The sequence below is a fragment of the Carettochelys insculpta genome, chromosome 16 (assembly GCF_033958435.1).
Source record: "Carettochelys insculpta isolate YL-2023 chromosome 16, ASM3395843v1, whole genome shotgun sequence".
In the NCBI taxonomy this organism is placed as follows: Eukaryota; Metazoa; Chordata; order Testudines; family Carettochelyidae; genus Carettochelys; species Carettochelys insculpta.
The window spans coordinates 31087403-31103924 of NC_134152.1; the positions used below are offsets into that span (position 1 = coordinate 31087403).

Consider the following 16522-nt stretch of genomic DNA (forward strand, 5'->3'; position numbering starts at 1 on the left):
GTTGTTTAACTAGCTTATTTTAGAGCTAAGAGCTTCAGCCATGTCCAGGCTTACCTGAAAATATCAAAAGGTGACAGATAAGTTTGCTTTATTATAAACACCCCACAGCTTTGAGGTTCAGCTTACAAAGCCTTTCGTGTAGAACTTCAGACCAAAATAAAAGCTTTCCGTGCCCCTTGCCCCAAAAGCATAGTTTTGTTGGACTCTGGGATGGTTTGAGAGAGACCCTTTAGAAGACATTCACAGCCATGGTTTAGAAAGAGGCTTCAGAAGCAGGTAGTACAAATCCAGAACATGCAGTTTATTGTCAGATTTCAGAAATACAAAAAGCCTCAACATCTTTGCTTTGACAGCCAGACAAGAGGCCACACCTCCACCCACCAGTTTAGTGCTTTGCAGTGCTTCCTTCTTACAAATTGTGGAAATCTGGTTTCTCTGAGAAGTCGAAGACTTGTCTTGCTTGGTCAGATTCTGGCTGCAGGTTTTGATTCTCCTGGAAATAGATACTCAGCTGAGCTACAGTGGCAGAAGGAAAGTTAGCAATTCATGTGGATTGCTAAGGCCCAAGGGTGTGCCCTTATTGCTCTAGAATCGGGGAAGCATGCAGAGTGGTTCTAGGCTGAAGCTGGGAGCCAGTCTCCCAGCCAGAGGACTCAGACCCAGAACAGCAGCATAGTGGTGGGGCTCTGGCAAATGGGCTTGCCCTCCTAGCTCCAATCCAAGAGGTCTGAGCTTGCTTCATGCTGAAGTATGGACATGCCCTGAGCTATCTGCCCCTGATGTTTCAAGCAATGGGCACTGGTCATTTGGCTAAAAGACTCATTTCTTATAGTGGTGCAGTGCTAAGATCACACACTTCTCTCATCCCCAGAGCCACAAAGACTTGGCTTGGAACATCACCTAAACTAATCCACTTAGTACTACACAAAGCAGTGTGGTATTATGGATTGTGTAGATGGGCTGACAGTCTAGTCTCTCAGAAGCATAGCAGTCCAGGCAGTAGGTAGCTGAAGTTCTGATCACTGTTAAAGCCTGACAGTTTGTGTAAAAAAGGAGGTCAGTTTTTATCTTATTCCTGTGCCCCTAGTCCTTTCAGACAGGGGCCAGCTACCTAGCACATGTGGGACTTCTCCACAACCACCACAGCTTTAAAATCGTGTGAAGTATTTCCCTTTTTGCAATAGTTTCTAAACCTCAGGGTTTGCCATTATGATTATAGACTATAGCACCTGTGGATTTTTACTCAGGATCTGGGTTCCATTATGGTCAGGTGCTGAACAGACTGGTTCAAGAAGCTGCTTAGAAGGGCATCTAAAGATGCCCTTATTCACCTCAGAGAATGTTCACTCTTAAGCCCAACTATCACAAGCACATTTCAGATACTTCAGCAGCAGTTACACTTGCTGTTTTCTCTGATTTGCTCACCTTGATCACTGTTTTTGGTTCTCTGTGCCTTAAATAAGGAGTCTTGTCTGGTATGGCTATGGTCTGAAGAAGTGGGTCTGTCCCACGAAAGCTCACATAAGTTATTGTTAGTCTTTAAAGTGCTACTTGACTGCTTTTTTGTTTTGATAGGATAGACTAGCACCTCTCCCTCTGTTACTACTCCTTGTTTGTGCATGCACAAATCCTGTAACTGCAGTTAAGTCAGTGGCATATGAGCTGCTGGACAGAGCTAAGTTCCTCCCTCATTTTTCACTTCCCATATGCAACAGTAACCATAAGTTCAGCGTTTCTGCATAAGGTCAGTGGCTTAAGTTTAATCTTTAATAGAGGGAGATTTGTTGTGAATTAACATGGTTTGACCTTCTACTGATGGGAATTGTGTCTTGACAAGAGTTCTCAATTAGCTAAAATGATGTTTAGCCTGGTCATCCACTCATACAAGTAAGTGAGCTAAGCTTTAGATATGTATTTAACTGTTTACATTTGCAGTTCTAAAATAAAAACACACACCTCAGAGCTAGAGAGACCTTGGGAGGTCATTGAGTCCAGCCCCCTGACCTCTTGACAGGACCAACATGGTCAACATCCCTGACAATTTTTTTTCTTTAAATTCCATTTGTGCCAGACCCTTAAACAGCCTCCTCCAGGATGGAACTCATGACCCTGAGTTTAACAGGCCAATGCTCAAACCACTGAGCTATTCCTTCCCTTGAGTTCATACAAGTCTTTGAATCATTAAGAGATGGCATTTGGAGATGGCCAAGAGGACTCTAACAGGACAATATGATCTGGTTGACTTTGCTGGGCATTTTCTCAACCTCATTTATGTTCTAACACTTCTGGCATCCAGATCAGTAGCTGATACCTGTGAACTGAATGATGGCAAAGTCTGAGGTTAATAACTGTAGAAATTCAGATTGTTTCAGGCTCCTGAAAGCCTGGGTGGAGAGAATTAGCACTAGATACTATTCAAACCAACAACAACCCCCTCCCCACAATACTGTTGTCCCCATGCTACAACTTGAAAGTAGATGAGACAGTCCACATACCTCACCAGCAAAGTACCTCTCTATGAGGCCTAAGGCAGCTTGATAAACCATGGTATTCCCATGGGTTTGCAATGCTTCAATTTTCTCCAGGCCACCCAGCTCTTCCACGAGGAAGCACAGTCTTTCTGTCTCTGCCAGCTTCTCAGCTGCCTGTGGACATTGGCAGGAGGTCAGATAGCATCAGCTACCATGAGATGCCTGCTCATCTTACTGAAAAGTTATCTGGTGACAGTGTCTTTAACTATAGCAATAGTAACTTTTTTGAGACTATCCATTGAGTACCCACTTCATGCACACCACAGTGTTGTAGAAAGTTAAGTCCTGCATGCAGGTATTCAGTTTGTGAGCCACAAGATATCTAATTAAGCCATGCAGTAATTGTGTGGTTTGTCCCAGAGGATTGTAATCAACTCCCAACAAGTTAACCTCAATGCTTTTATTTACATAAAAAGATGTAGTTTAGCAGCACAGAAACAAAGGATACTTGCAAACTAAATGTCAATTGGAATGGACTGGTTTTCAGAACCTGGCCAAAGTGGACAGTTGAAGCTCTATACTAGCTTGTTTCATCCTTTTATGAAGGTGGAAAGAGGCTCAGATTCCTGCTTACAGCTCCTCTTAGAGCCACCTTTAAACCTTATCTAAGTCAGCTCATGATTTGGTAGTCAGGAGTCATTTTGGGGAACCACTTGCATTCTTGTACTACCTACAGCCTCTACCAAGGAAAGGGCCAACACTGGTGTTTTATGTGCATGGGAAAGGGTTTACCCAGAGCATACACGTTTGAAACTCCTAAGGCCAGGTTTATATTAGGCCTTGAAGTCTATCCTAGATATGCAATTGTGTAGCTGGAAGAGATGTATCTAGGATCAACTTCTCTGGACAATTCTCCAGTTGGCCTCCCTTACTCCTTGCAATATGAGTACCACCAGGGTTGACTAGTGCACAAAATCCAAGCCCGGAAGATTGACCTGGAACCTGACCAGGTCGATCTCCTGGAAAGTGGAGACATATCTATAGGAAAAACCATCATGAAAACACAGACTGCCATTGGAGGGATGATCTTACCAAGAAGAAATTTGACAGAGTATCAAGGATGACCAAGATGGTTTTGCTGTCTTTGGCAGACAGCAGATTGAGCAGAGGTTTAAGAACCCCATACCGGACAAGCTCCACCACTTGCTGTACAGTGCCTCCTGTTGTGAAATTGGCAACTGCCCACACAGCTTCTTTCTGAGCTTTAAATTCTCCCTGCAAAAGATTTAATTGGTGCTGAGTCTCTAGATTCAGACTAGACAGTTTCCTTGATATACAGCTTGCCTAAGCAACCTGTAGTCTCAGGAGTCTGTTCAGTTCTTGCACCAAATTAAGCTTCACAGAGGCTCCACATATCATTCGCATGGACCGTCCCTTACCTTGTCCAGCAGCTCCACCAAGGGAGGTAGCAGCCCACAGGTAATAAGTTGCTGGATCTGATGGCAAGGTCCTGCTGCAATGTTGCTGAGTGTCCACGCTGCCTCTTTCTGGATAGCCGGCTTTGGGTGTTGCAAGAGTTGTGGCAGGACAGTCAACACACCTGCTTGGATAGCCCTCTCCGTCTGCTCATCAGTCCCCGTGACTACATTCCCAACAGCACGCAGAGCTGGGGTCTAGAGAGAAAAAGATTCACTCCCTGAATAAGCTAGGTGAAGAGTGTATCTAGCAGATAGGTAGTCTCTTCAATACTAGTTTTTCCCCTGACCGAGCATTAGAAAAATTCATGTTGTGGACCCATGAAGCCAGAACTTAACCAGTGCACAACACTGTCTTAGTCAGCCTGGGGAACTCCTTAACAGAGGATGTTTAAGACCAGGACTTCAACAGGGTTTTTAAAAAAAAGCCAGATAATTCCTGGAGGACAGGTCCATCAATGGCTGTTAGCCAGGATGGGCAGAAATGGTGTCCCTAGCCTCTTCAGAGGCTGGAAATGGATGACAGATGTGATTAGTGAATCATTAGTGATTACCTGTTCTGTTCACTCCCTCTGGAGCATCTGGCATTGGCCAATGTCAAAGACAGACTAGGCTAGATAGCCAAACTGGGTCAGACCAAACATCCATTCTTACATCTTAAAAGTAGGGCAAGTGACACTCTCCAGGTAAATTGGCTTGTGAAACTTATAGTTGCAAGACATAAGCCAGCATGTTGACTTGCAGAGGCTATAGCTCTGCTGCTCTAATCTGGGGGAGAAGACAATCCTTTTAGGATGGACAAGGATACATTTCCCTCCTGCCTCCAGCATGCTTCGGATGCCAGCCCCAGAAGTCTTACTCTTTAGATTTTTTCTTTGCAACACTGAATTGTGCTTGTGTGAAGAAGTGAGATGCATGAAAGAAGATTATTCCTCACCACAAACCACGTTTACCTACCATAACACTTAGTTCTGGGCTGGCCATGAGTTTCACCAGCCTTGGAAGAATCCCAGTCTCTACCACTACATGGATGCGATCATTGGACCCATCAGTAAGGTAGGATACAGCCCAGCAGGTGTCAGAGAGGATGTCTTTATCTTCGTTCTGCAGGAGGCGAATGAGCACAGGTAGGATCTGCTTCACTGCCTCAAGGGGAGGATACGGGTTCTTATTCCTGCAGAGGTTTGACAGCGTCCACGTGATATTACGTAGGAACCCAATCTGAAACACAAGGGGAACCCTGTCACACATGACTGAAAGCCTGCAGTGCTAAGGCCCAGGAAGGAAGCATGCTAGAAGTGGTGCATTTGCCCTGTTTAAATGCCTTTTCCTCAGGAGCTGAAGGGAGACAATGATAGCATATGGGAATCCTACAAAGCCAGCAGCACATTCCTGTGAAGTCTGAGGCAGGGGAAGGGGGAAGTGGGGAAATGGGCTAACATTTGGCTTTGTTACAAGTTATCAGTAACAGGTTAGCTCAAGTGTCAGCAACCTTGATGAGGCAGAGAGCCAAAATTTGACCTTTGGACCTCTATGCACAGTTTGAGTGCCAGTGATACTTTTTAGAGTCACTAGTAGTCCTACTTACAACAGCTTCATTAACAAGTAATGATGCAGAACTTCACTATGTATGTGGTGGTCAGTAGCATTAGCTGATCTTTTGTTAATCCACAGGCAGCCTGGCTTCAAGCAAGCTCCTGGCTGCACAGGGGAGGAGGGGTGGGGCTAAACTCCTGCCTCATGTGCTGATGGGTGGGGACAGGGGAGGGGGAATGGCTCATGTGCTGCTCTTGGCACCCAGGCTGGGGGTTGCTGAGCCCTTATTCAGCTATTAGTAAAGTAATTAACAGCTACTAAATTTTTGATAAATTTTTGCAGGTTAGGTCCATAAATGGCTATTAGCCAGGGATAAAGTATGGTGCCCTAGCCTTCATAACAAGGGCAGGAGATAAATCACTTGATCATTGTCTTCTGTTATCCTTCTCTGGGGCACCTGGCATTGGCCACCGTCGGCAGATGGGATGCTGGGCTCGATGGACCTTTGGTCTGACCCAGTATGGCCATTCTTATGTTCTTACGTTACTAATTCAAAAGGAGTGTGAATATTTACAAAAGGAGTTAGAATATTTACAGGAGTCGAAGGAGACACTAGAGCCAGCAGAGGAGGAATCACGTTGTTGTGGATAAGGGAGTCTCTGTACATGGGGCCATCACCTGTGTGGAGAAGAGCAAAGTAGTTTGTTTACAGTGGTCTTGTCTAGCTCCCAGACTTCTTCCTAATGCAGCCTGCACTAGGAAGTATGGTGGTTTATTTTTGATAGGCAAAGTAGAGCCACGAAGTAGTGTTTCTTTTAATTGGTGAGGATTCAGTGGCAGTTTTCCCCTCTAACACTAAGGCTGAATGTTAAGAACACTATCAAAGCCATGCTGTCTTGCAAAAGTAGTATTAAGAGGAGGCAGAGAGAAAAATAGACTCACTCTTCCTTCTTTATAGCGTGCAAGCTGTTATCTGGTGGGAGTTCCCAGTTAATCAGATGTGCCAGTTACTCAAGCTTTTCCACCACACTCAGAAAACATTAAGTGGAACAACCTTACTTAACATGACACCTTTTAGCACTATTACTGGATATGGTACTGTGCTTTACTGCTCCTCCACTGCCTCAGGGCCAAACACATGACCTCGCAAACACCAGAAAAGATGCCAGATAACCAGAAAAATTCTGATAGCTAACTGAAGGGAGAATATTACTGTCTATAGCAAATGCCAATTAACCAAGTTTTCCAGATATTGAAGTGCTGAATAACAAAGCGTTTATTAGAAGATGGATTTAAGGTTGTGATAACGGCTGTTGGCCTACAGCTATTGGCCAACAGTTTTGCCTATAGCACAATGAGGGTGAGTAGAACCAATAAATAAATCTGTGTTCCCTGTAAGCTGTGTGCTTGGGTGGCAGCCCAGCTGAGATTCATATGCTGCTCAGCTCATTAGCAGAGTGCTCACAGCCACCAGCATGTTTGTTGGTGGTGCACATACAATTTAGTCTGAGGGTGGATGGAAAAGTTAGAGAACACTGGCTGCACCCTCGGCTTTATTATACCTCCCACTTTCTCTTGAGGAGTTTTGATATGTACCTCCCATTAGAGCTAGAGGACATGAGATTACTACCTAGCAAAACCTGGTGGTGCACTGAACAAGGCCTCTTGAGCTTTCTTGCTTACACAAAAATAATGATGGGTTCATCTTACCTGCTATGTTACCCAGCGCCCACACAGACTGTTCACTGATATGCATGTGCGGGGAAGACAAGAGCGCTATGAAGGCTGGGATGGCACCTGCCTCCACAACTGCTCTTGTCTGGTCAGATGTTCCAGAAGCAATGTTAGTCAGTGCCCACGCGGCTTCAAACTGCAAGCTGATGTTATCATTATGGCGCAAGAACTCCACCAGTTTAGGAATAATCCCTGCTTCAATAACCTGATTTATAGGAGGGTTCCTCTGCCTGGACAGCATTCTCCTGGGGGTGACAGAGAGGTTGCTTAGTAAGTTTGCCTCTTTCACTCAGTCCATGGGGCATATAGTGACAAAGCACCATTCTCTAGGTCAGATTCAGAGAGCGAGATGGACCCTGGACTGTTTTACCCAATAGAGATGATCTCAAACCAAGCGCAGCCTTGAATTTAAACAAAGGATTTGCCTATCTGAAGTTTAGCCTTCTAGGAAAGCACAGTAGAACAGATGGCTCTTGAAACCATGGTGGCTTGAGTATCATGCTTTGCCTATCGCTCAGAGCAGTGGTGACCCAAGGGTGCATGTTACCAACCAGAAGTAATACTCCCTCCTTCCTCTTCAAAGATTACTTGTGTGTGCCCACATGGGGGTCTTTGCAAACAGTTTCTTGAACTATGTTGCAGAGAACATGGATGTTCTGTGATCTTGCAGGTGTGGAGCAAACATCTGCTGTTTTTGATCTCATCCACTGATAGATGTTTTCTGTTATTAAAACTAGATACAATGTTACTCCTTCATTGCTAGGATACCTGATTAAATTACTTCCTGTTGTTTCACTGCAGATGTTGCTGTTTGTTGTCAGTCTGAAGAAAAACCCAATTTTTGGGGAAGGAAATTTTCATAGGTGTTCTGCATAAAAATTATTGCTTGGTGTTCTGTTCTCTCAGAACAAAAAGCGGTCAAGTAGCACTTTAAAGACTAGCAAAATAGCTCATTAGGTGAGCTTTCGTGGGACAGACCCACTTCAGACAATAGCCAGACCAGAACAGACTCAAGAAGTGGGTCTGTCCCACGAAAGCTCACCTAATGAGCTATTTTGCTAGTCTTTAAAGTGCTACTTGACCGCTTTTTGTTTTGCTAGTGTATAGACTAGCCTGGCTTCCTCTGTTACTGCTCTCTCAAAGTGAGAAGAACGCTGCTTTAGAAGACTTGTTTTCTGGTACAGCCTGCCAGTTTGATTCTACCAGCTGAATGTTGCTATGTTGCCTGGGGACACTCAAAAAAGCACATTATGCATAGCTGTGCCCATTGCATGTCAGCTCTGGCATGCTCAGCTCCCCTTACAACTGGCCTTCCTCTTCCTCGAGGAGGCCAGTCTCAACTAGGTTAAGTCATTTTAGTTATGTCAACGTGGAACTAGTGGATCCTGAGTTGGTCACTCGTGAAGCAAGGCTAATGCCTCTCAAGCAGTCACCAGAGGAGCATGATTACTGCACTGCCCATCCCACCCCCACTGGACCTTTAAGAAGGCACTTGAAGGATGGCTACACTGTCATTGAAAGCCCACAGCTGGCTCATGACTGGGGACCCAGGCTAAAGGGCTGTAACTTCAGGGCAGATATTCAGACCTGGGCTGCAGCCTGAGCTTTGGGACCCTCTTACCTAGAGCTCAGGCTTCTGTGACCACCACCTGCCCAGCAATTAAGAACAGCCCCTTTGGCTCACAGGGCTCAGGCTATCAGCTGGCCTGGGCCAGCCACAGGTTTTTCATTGCAGTGTCAGTGTGCTCAAATCATTCTAGCAGCCATATCTGATACCCTTGTTCAGGGCGTTGTCAGCAGAACCAGTCAGTGGGTGGGGTGGCAACCAGAGCAACCCTTTTGCCTTCGGAAGGCCAAAACTAGGAGGCTGCTGCGTGGCCTGAAGGAAGAGGAACCCCTCACCCACCAGCCTAACCTTTTCCCCTCCACCTCTTGCAAAGGAGAGCAGACACGTAACCAGCTGTGTCCCTTCACAGTGCTTGTCCCCTTAGGCTTTAACATCAGTTCTTAACTGTTCTGACTGAGCTTTGGACATTTGTTAGTTTCTTCCCCCTAACCTCACCCTCACCTGTCTCTCCCCACCCAGCCCCATCACTCCCACCTGATGGAAATGGAAAAAGTTATTCCCTTTCCTCGCTCAGGAGTTTGCAAGGAAACACCCCTACCTCTATCCAGGCTACTGTGTGCCATGTCTCATGCTTTGGTTTCTTGCTTTAGTACCTTTGCCCCTTTTTTCCTTCCATTGTTTCAGGTACTTACACAGCCCCTCTTCCCCTTAGTGCAGTATTTGAATGCCTCAGAGTGATTTGTGAGCCATGTTCCCTCAGATCTTTTCCAGATGTGCAAAATACATTTTTACGCACAGAGGCATGTGCAAATGGGCACCACCCACACCACAAAAACCTAGCTGCAGTTGCTCCGCTAATCAGCTTCACAACATATGAATCTGAGTGGCTGCACAAGTGCCCATCTTACAGGGAACTCAAACATTTATTCCCATTTTATAGGTGGAAAGCTGCAGCAGGGACACCAAGGAGCTCGACCAAGGTCAGAGGATGTGTGGGGAAGTAGGGACTTGAGCACAGGTGTCTAGTCCTAGGTAACTACTTAACCACTGGACAATCCATCCTGCCTAGTCTTTCAGTTATGCCTGCAGTAAAACCTCATGATCAGGAAATATGTTGGGCATAACAGCAATAACTGTGTTCATTCCACAGATAGACCATTACAGCCTACCTGGCTGTCTGAGTAGCCTTCAGATGAAGCTCAGGATTGTTCCCATGCACCGCTTGAATTATTTCCTCCATGGAAAGCTGAACGGTCTGTCATGGAGAAACGCGAGTCAGAATCGGACAAGATAAGCCAAGACCCACCCACTTCATCTTTCAAGCCAAACTAGGAGCTTGAGCCTTGCAATGGGGCTGAGCCCAACATCCATCTTTTCTGCAAGAGTTTCAGGATGAGGCATCCATGTAAACCTAAGATGCAACTGATCCTTGAGCCAGGCAAGGGAACAAGGCTGTAAGTCACTGCTCAAATAGCCATCTTAGGTTCCTGCCAGTTCTAACACAGTCCAACACATTTTTCAGACATCCCCCTTTCTAGTCTTCCTGCACAAATGAATCACTTCAGCTAGACTTTGTGAGCTGCACTGATGCTGCAGTCAATGCCCTAGTCCAGCTAGTAACTGTCGCTGCGAGAGTTAGCCTGGCCGTAGGCTCTAGCACTCGCAAGGTTTGTGTGCAGCTGTGCTCTGTACTCACTCTGTTCTTTTTCTCTTGCTCTGGAGAAAGATTCTCTTCTGTCATGGAGGAGAAAGAAATGTTCCTTCGCTTTAGGATCTGTTCGTCCTTCTTGGCCTTTCGAAGCTCTACGTTAACCACCATCCTCTGGCGTCTCATCTCCTATGAGGGAAGAGTGCTGTATGTTATAAGTGGTTTTGTGAGCATCCAGGATCACAAAATATAGTACTACCATTGGTGCAGACAGCCACCACAGGCCCAGGAGCAAGGTGGGAGAGGGACTAGGCTTCCCACCCCCAAAAGGGGCAGTGCCAAGGGTGGAAGGGGCAGGGCTTAGGGCAGTCAGCCCTGGCATCCCCCTACCCCACCCCATGCACAGAGGGGTGGAACAGCACTCTAGAGTTTAAGGGGCCCAGAGCTAGAGCCACCACTACTGCTACTGCAGCAGCATCTAGAGCGCTGGGCCCCTTTGAAATTCTGGGCTCGACTGCCCCCTTTGCCACCCCCGCATCCCCTCACAGGCCTGGACTGCACACAATGTTGCCTCTAATCCTTTCCATCCACATGCTGAAGAAATTGTACATGCACTCACAGTAGGAACACAGGCCTAGTTGTGGGTGCTCTGCTAATCAGCTGAGCAGCATCTGACCCTCTCTGGAGTGGCCACAAATGCATAACCTCTAGGGAATGGTGACACAGATGGGATGCTTCTCTAGGAAAGAGTGACTTCTACCCCAAGTTCAGCCTTCAAAGCGTTCTGCCCAGATTTCCTGTTTGGCCTACTGAAGCTTTTTCACTGGTTGTGAAGCTATAGGTTTGTCTTATATATGCCCAGTTGGCATCAACAAGCCCTATCAGCAGTAGGGGATTGTGGCAAGTTGAATAATGCTGGAAGACCAACAAAATTCCCATTTTTAATGGATCTGCCCTTAGACACAAAGTTACCTTTAAAACTAGTCTGGTGACTAGGAGAGGAGATAATTTTTCCTGGAGAACTTTAAATGCATTTACCATACAAGGCAGAAATATCAGGGTAAGCCATCCAATTCATCCATCACAAGGCCAGAAAAGACTAGTGTGTTCATCTAGTCTGATCTCCTGTATGACTAAATTTGGAGAGGTTACACAAACCAGCAAAGAGTCATTTTCCATCAATAACTGAAGGGAAGATTGGCAGAGAAAAAAAGTGCTATTTGAGAAATTCTAGATGATTTTAAGGGTATTTGCTGTGTATATTTTGACATGCGATACAGACAGTTTGTGGTGAAAGCTCTTTCTGAATCTCAAGACCAGTCAGTAAATTGTCAGAGCCCCCAATGTTTCCTGAAAATGAATATCCAAAGTTGATAAATTGAGAAGGCTCCAAAACAGCAACAGTTTGTCAAAATTATAAAAGAAATGAAAAGGAAATTCTGCAAAGTTTATGTATAACCCAGGACACAACTTCAGAGGATTCCTGAAGCACGCTTACCTTAGGAAAAGCACGTGCATATGATTTGTAAGGTGCCTGCAGTGGAGTATACATTTGTCACCATTGGTAAGTTGTTCCAATGTTAGTTACCATCTGCTAAATTTACACAGTCTGAATGCGTATGAGCTCCTAGATTGAAGCTATGTTAGACCTTTGCGTGCTAGATTGATGGCCCATTAAATACTGGTTGAACCTCTCTCAGCCGGCACCTTCAGGACCTAATGGGTGCCAGATGAGAGAATCTGCCAGACCATGAGAGGTCTAGCACATTATCAACACTTTCACTGTTTACCAGGCTCTTGATATTTCAGGGTAAGTTACAGCTAAACAGCACACAATGCTAACAGCGAGGACTGGTGGCTGTAAAGCCAGGAAACTTGGCCAAACCTATGATTAAGTGGTCATTCAATTAACTAAAACCATGCCAGATTACAGAGGTCACCAGACGAGATTCTGCCCGATTTTGTTCCCCGTATAGGTGCTTAGAAAGCTAATCAAGTCACTCCATAAAGCTCAGTTAAACTACAGACTGAGCTCCTTGGGTCATGTTTTCTAACCATCTGATGGTTTGCATGGCTCTTCTGAGCCCCCTGCAACTTATCAACATCCTTCCTGAACTGTTGGTATCACAGCTGGACCAGTGCTGAAGACAGAGGGTTAAAAAAAAAAAATCTTACAGCTATGCCCTGTATCCAAGAGCTACAACTGTTTTGGTGACAGCACCACAGTGGGAGCTCATACTCAGCCAATTACCCACCACAACCCCTAAACCTTTCAGATCCCTGCATCCCAGGAGTGACTCCCCCATCCTGCGAGTACAGCTTACATTCTTTGTTCCTAGAGAGTAGTGACTAGTGTGAGATTCCAGAGGCACAGGGAACCCACCAGCCAAGTGACCCTCCACTGCCCTGCCCTACTCTCCTCTTCCTGCAGAGGAACCACACCCCTTCTGGTGAGCATGTAGGCAGCCCCCCCAGCCCACAGTGGCACAGCCCAAGAGCAGCACAAGCAAGGAAGCTGATGCTGCTCTGGGGGAGGAGGGGAACCGCCCCCTTACTCACAAGAAGCAGCACAGCAGAGAGTATGGTGAGGCAGGGGTGATACTGGGGATGAATTTGACTCCCAATGTATTGCCTGTTTCTAGTTGTAGATATTTAGCTGTATTCAAGACATTGTTTGTACCCAGTTTACTAACAATCCAGATAACCCCGTAATCAGCAATCTGCCCTCTGTTATTCGAGACAGTTTTGCCGACTGTCTGCAATTGCACTTCCCGTCATCAATTAAGTTTTTGGAAAGCTAGTCTTTCCACATCCCTGGACACTGCTGACCATGGTGTAATCAGATTTGTATGTGCACTAGAGAATAGTCTAACACTCACACTACAATTATCCTTTCTAGGAGAAAGCTTCACTGCAGCTACATACAAGGGCTTGGTATCCTTGAGTGTTATTTCATGTTGACCAAGATGATCAGGCATCACTATTCCAAAAGCAATGGGTCCAGACTGCTTTGTTATGCTCCTGTAACCAACTTCCCTTTAGAATCAATCTGCACATCAGTGTGCTTATTATTAAGCAAGTAAGAGCAGAGTATTCTGAGTTGATGTCCCATGGGACAGAATTCTACTACCCAGCTTAGGAATTCTGGGACTCCCCCGTACACTTACCAGAAGCCACTGCAAATTGAGGACTTGTCAAAATAATTCCCATGACTCCTCTCCTGCCATCCCATATGGGGGCATGGCTGCTATAAGATGTACTTGACTGCATGTGAAAGCACACACCCGGCTGACTGAGGAAGAGCAGTGGGCACACAGGTAAACAGGCACACCTGGGTGTGCCTGAATGCAGCATGGGATTGCACCAGGAGGATTGGCAGAAGCAGAAAAGTTCAAAATGGGGATACATTCATACCAGCTTTGTCCCTGGACAACTCCTCCCAAATTAGAGAGTCTATCTGCATCCAAAATGAATTACTCAATTACGACATCCCATTCTGCATTAAACATGTGAATACAAGGCAGTTTATCCTAAAGCAATTCAGGTTAAACCTGAAACCTCTCCAATTAGACAAGCCCCTACAAATACTTTCCTTAACCCAGGAAGCTTTATTTTAAACTGCAGAGGACTGTCATTGATATATTGCCAGCTACAGAAAGCTGTGTCAGTTATGAAACCTGTCCCCAGATCCTGTGGGTTTTTGTTTTTCCTACTTTTTTAAAGCGTTTTCCTCGGCTTCTGCATAAGCAGACCAGAGGAAGTGCTAGAGAACACCTATGCCAGCAGCATAAACCCCTCTCTCCAATTCTAGGTCACTTCATCTTTTCAAAGTCTTGACCCCCCCTACAGACAATGTTTTGCAGTTTTCTTTTGAGGGCCATGTATAACTCAGACAGGAAGCCCCAAGCCAAGCAAGAAGCAGTCTCTGTGGTAGTTTCAAGTGTTTGTAGCTACACAAACTTCTGACGAGCAGAGCTTTTAGTTTTCAGTGCGACAGGCCTGAAGAAGCAAATCCTCTGCTTTTTACATGTTTGGTGAACCAGTGCTCTGTCCCAAGGATTTCTTGGCTAAGTTTTAGTAGCTCTTGTGGTTTAAATCTGAATCTTCTTCTTTCAGGCTCTGGGTGCGTTTGTTTCTGGCTGCATTAGGGAAGATCTACAGCACTGCAGCTGGAGGGGTCCAGCTGAGCCCCTGCCCTGCTCCTTAGGCCTGGTCTACACTAGGGATCAGAGTTGCTAGCAGATATGCAGTTCTAGCCCTGCTACTAGTGTCACTAAAGTCAACATATCAGGATCAACTTTTTTCCCTTGTGTAGATCAGGGATCCTCAGGCTTATGCTGACGTCCCTGATTCCACATATCAGCCTGGAGTACCAGGGTTGACGGCTGAGCCCAGAGGTTGATTTTACTTGATCTTTACATACGTGGCAAAAATTAATCCCCAGAAGACTGATCGCAGTGTGCCAACCCACTTGTAAGTATAGACATACCCTTAGTGAAGTTTCTGCACCTTCCCAAGAAGCTAGGGATTTGGTCAGTATGTCACTCAGGGATGTGGAATGATCTTTCTATTGACAAGGTCAGTGCAGAGCAATAGTTCTCAACCTATTTACGCTTGTGGGCCACATCCATGCTAATTAGACACCCTATCATTATAGCCCTGTGTTTCCTGTAAGCTGTGCACTTGTGCAGCTGCTCAGGAGAGAGATAAATGCCACCCAGCTGATTAGGTGAGAGCCCACAGCTAGTTGTTTTGTTTCTAACTGTGGTGCACATAAAGCGTATTCCCACATGGATGGAAAGATTAGAGGGAACACGGGCCCCAAGGAGCAAGTGGGCTGGAGCTGTGAGCTGGCTGGGCCACAAACAGGCCACTAGTGAGGGTTGAGAATCACATGTAGACCAAGCCTAAGTCTCACGTTTTTAGTGTATTCTGAAAGATTCACTGCTGAGAACAACCTTTTCAAACATGTCCCAGAAGGAAAGGCACCGAGGCCAACTCTATACTGGCACTTTATTGCACAATAACTTTTTAGCTTAGACTATGAGCCAGCTACACTCCCCCAGTGCAGCAAGTTACAACACTGCAAAGCACCAATATAAACCAGGCTACAGCACTGGGAACTGTTACAGAGGTGGTTTATCTAGATGAGCACCAGGAAAACTCTGTCCCTGTGCTCCTGCCACGGCCACACTGCTGCATTAAATCACTTTAAAGTTTTTGATGTAGCTAGTGAGGAATCATGCTTATGTGCCAACTCGTCCAGCCACTGGTCATTTGGGGACTGCAATACTTACAGCTCCATCTTTGCCTTTGTTTTTAAACTTTTTCATCCTCCCATCTTGCTCATTTGTGGTGGGCATCCTTCCAGCTGTTTGCTGAGCAACTTCAAAACATCACCTGCAGATGAGATTGGAGACGGAAGAGACTTGGTTACAGCATCTAGTTAGTTTCACTGTGATGGGCACACAAGCTAAATGGACGTGGTTTAACTAGGTATAAAAGCAGAAACTGCATGTAGCTCAGGTACAAACATTGACATTCTAGCGTCTAAAGTTTAATGCTCTAAACAGCTTTGTGCTTAGCCCATATTTGCTCCTACCAAAGCGTGTAGGCACTGGTTTTTCCTTTTTGAAGGGGAACAAAGACCATTTAATACTCAGACTGCAGACACTGAGCTACCCTGGCTGTTAGCCAAGCTTGGGTCACATAATCACTTGTTTTGTATTAGTACTCTAACATTATGCCATTGACGTTACCTTTACCACTGTAAGCACAGAGCAGATCAGAGACAACAGCCCAGGCACGACCAAAAGGTTTTTGGAGCCATTATGGATACTGTCAAAGAATGATTGTACCTCATGTAATCATTAGTTATTTAGACACATTCACAGTTCAGATGAAGTATTTTCCCAGGTTGAATTTGTACTGAGAAGACCTCCTGCCCATCAAAAAGCTGTGGCTATTGGTATTTGTTTTTTCAAGACCTCACAAGGTCAATGTTAGCCACACTAACAGACTCAGACACAAACACACTATGGGGAAAACACATGGTGCAAGCCCCTAACTGGTTTGTTTCACACTGCCAGTG

The 16522-nt window shown here is 45.6% G+C and overlaps 1 protein-coding gene across 1 annotated transcript; it reads right to left on the bottom strand.

Moving 5' to 3' along the window:
• Window positions 1–409: 409 nt before the first annotated feature.
• Window positions 410–15794, bottom strand: KPNA7 (karyopherin subunit alpha 7). The gene is made up of 10 exons (XM_075011112.1): window positions 15729–15794; window positions 10480–10620; window positions 9953–10038; window positions 7193–7461; window positions 6078–6160; window positions 4904–5167; window positions 3911–4144; window positions 3564–3746; window positions 2496–2645; window positions 410–493 (listed from the first exon to the last, which is right to left on the bottom strand). The coding sequence occupies exons 1-10, from the start codon at window positions 15792–15794 to the stop codon at window positions 410–412; spliced, it is 1560 nt and encodes a 519-aa protein (XP_074867213.1).
• Between the last annotated feature and the right edge of the window lie 728 nt (window positions 15795–16522).

Coding starts and splice junctions, on each gene's coding strand:
- KPNA7 (XM_075011112.1), bottom strand. CDS start 15,794: ATGCCCACCACAAATGAGCAAGATGGGAGGATGAAAAAGTTTAAAAAC. Junction 6,161..7,192: donor GGCGCTGGGTAACATAGCAG/GTAAGATGAACC, acceptor TTCTCCACACAG/GTGATGGCCCCATGTACAGA. Junction 3,747..3,910: donor TGGTGGAGCTGCTGGACAAG/GTAAGGGACGGT, acceptor AATCTTTTGCAG/GGAGAATTTAAAGCTCAGAA.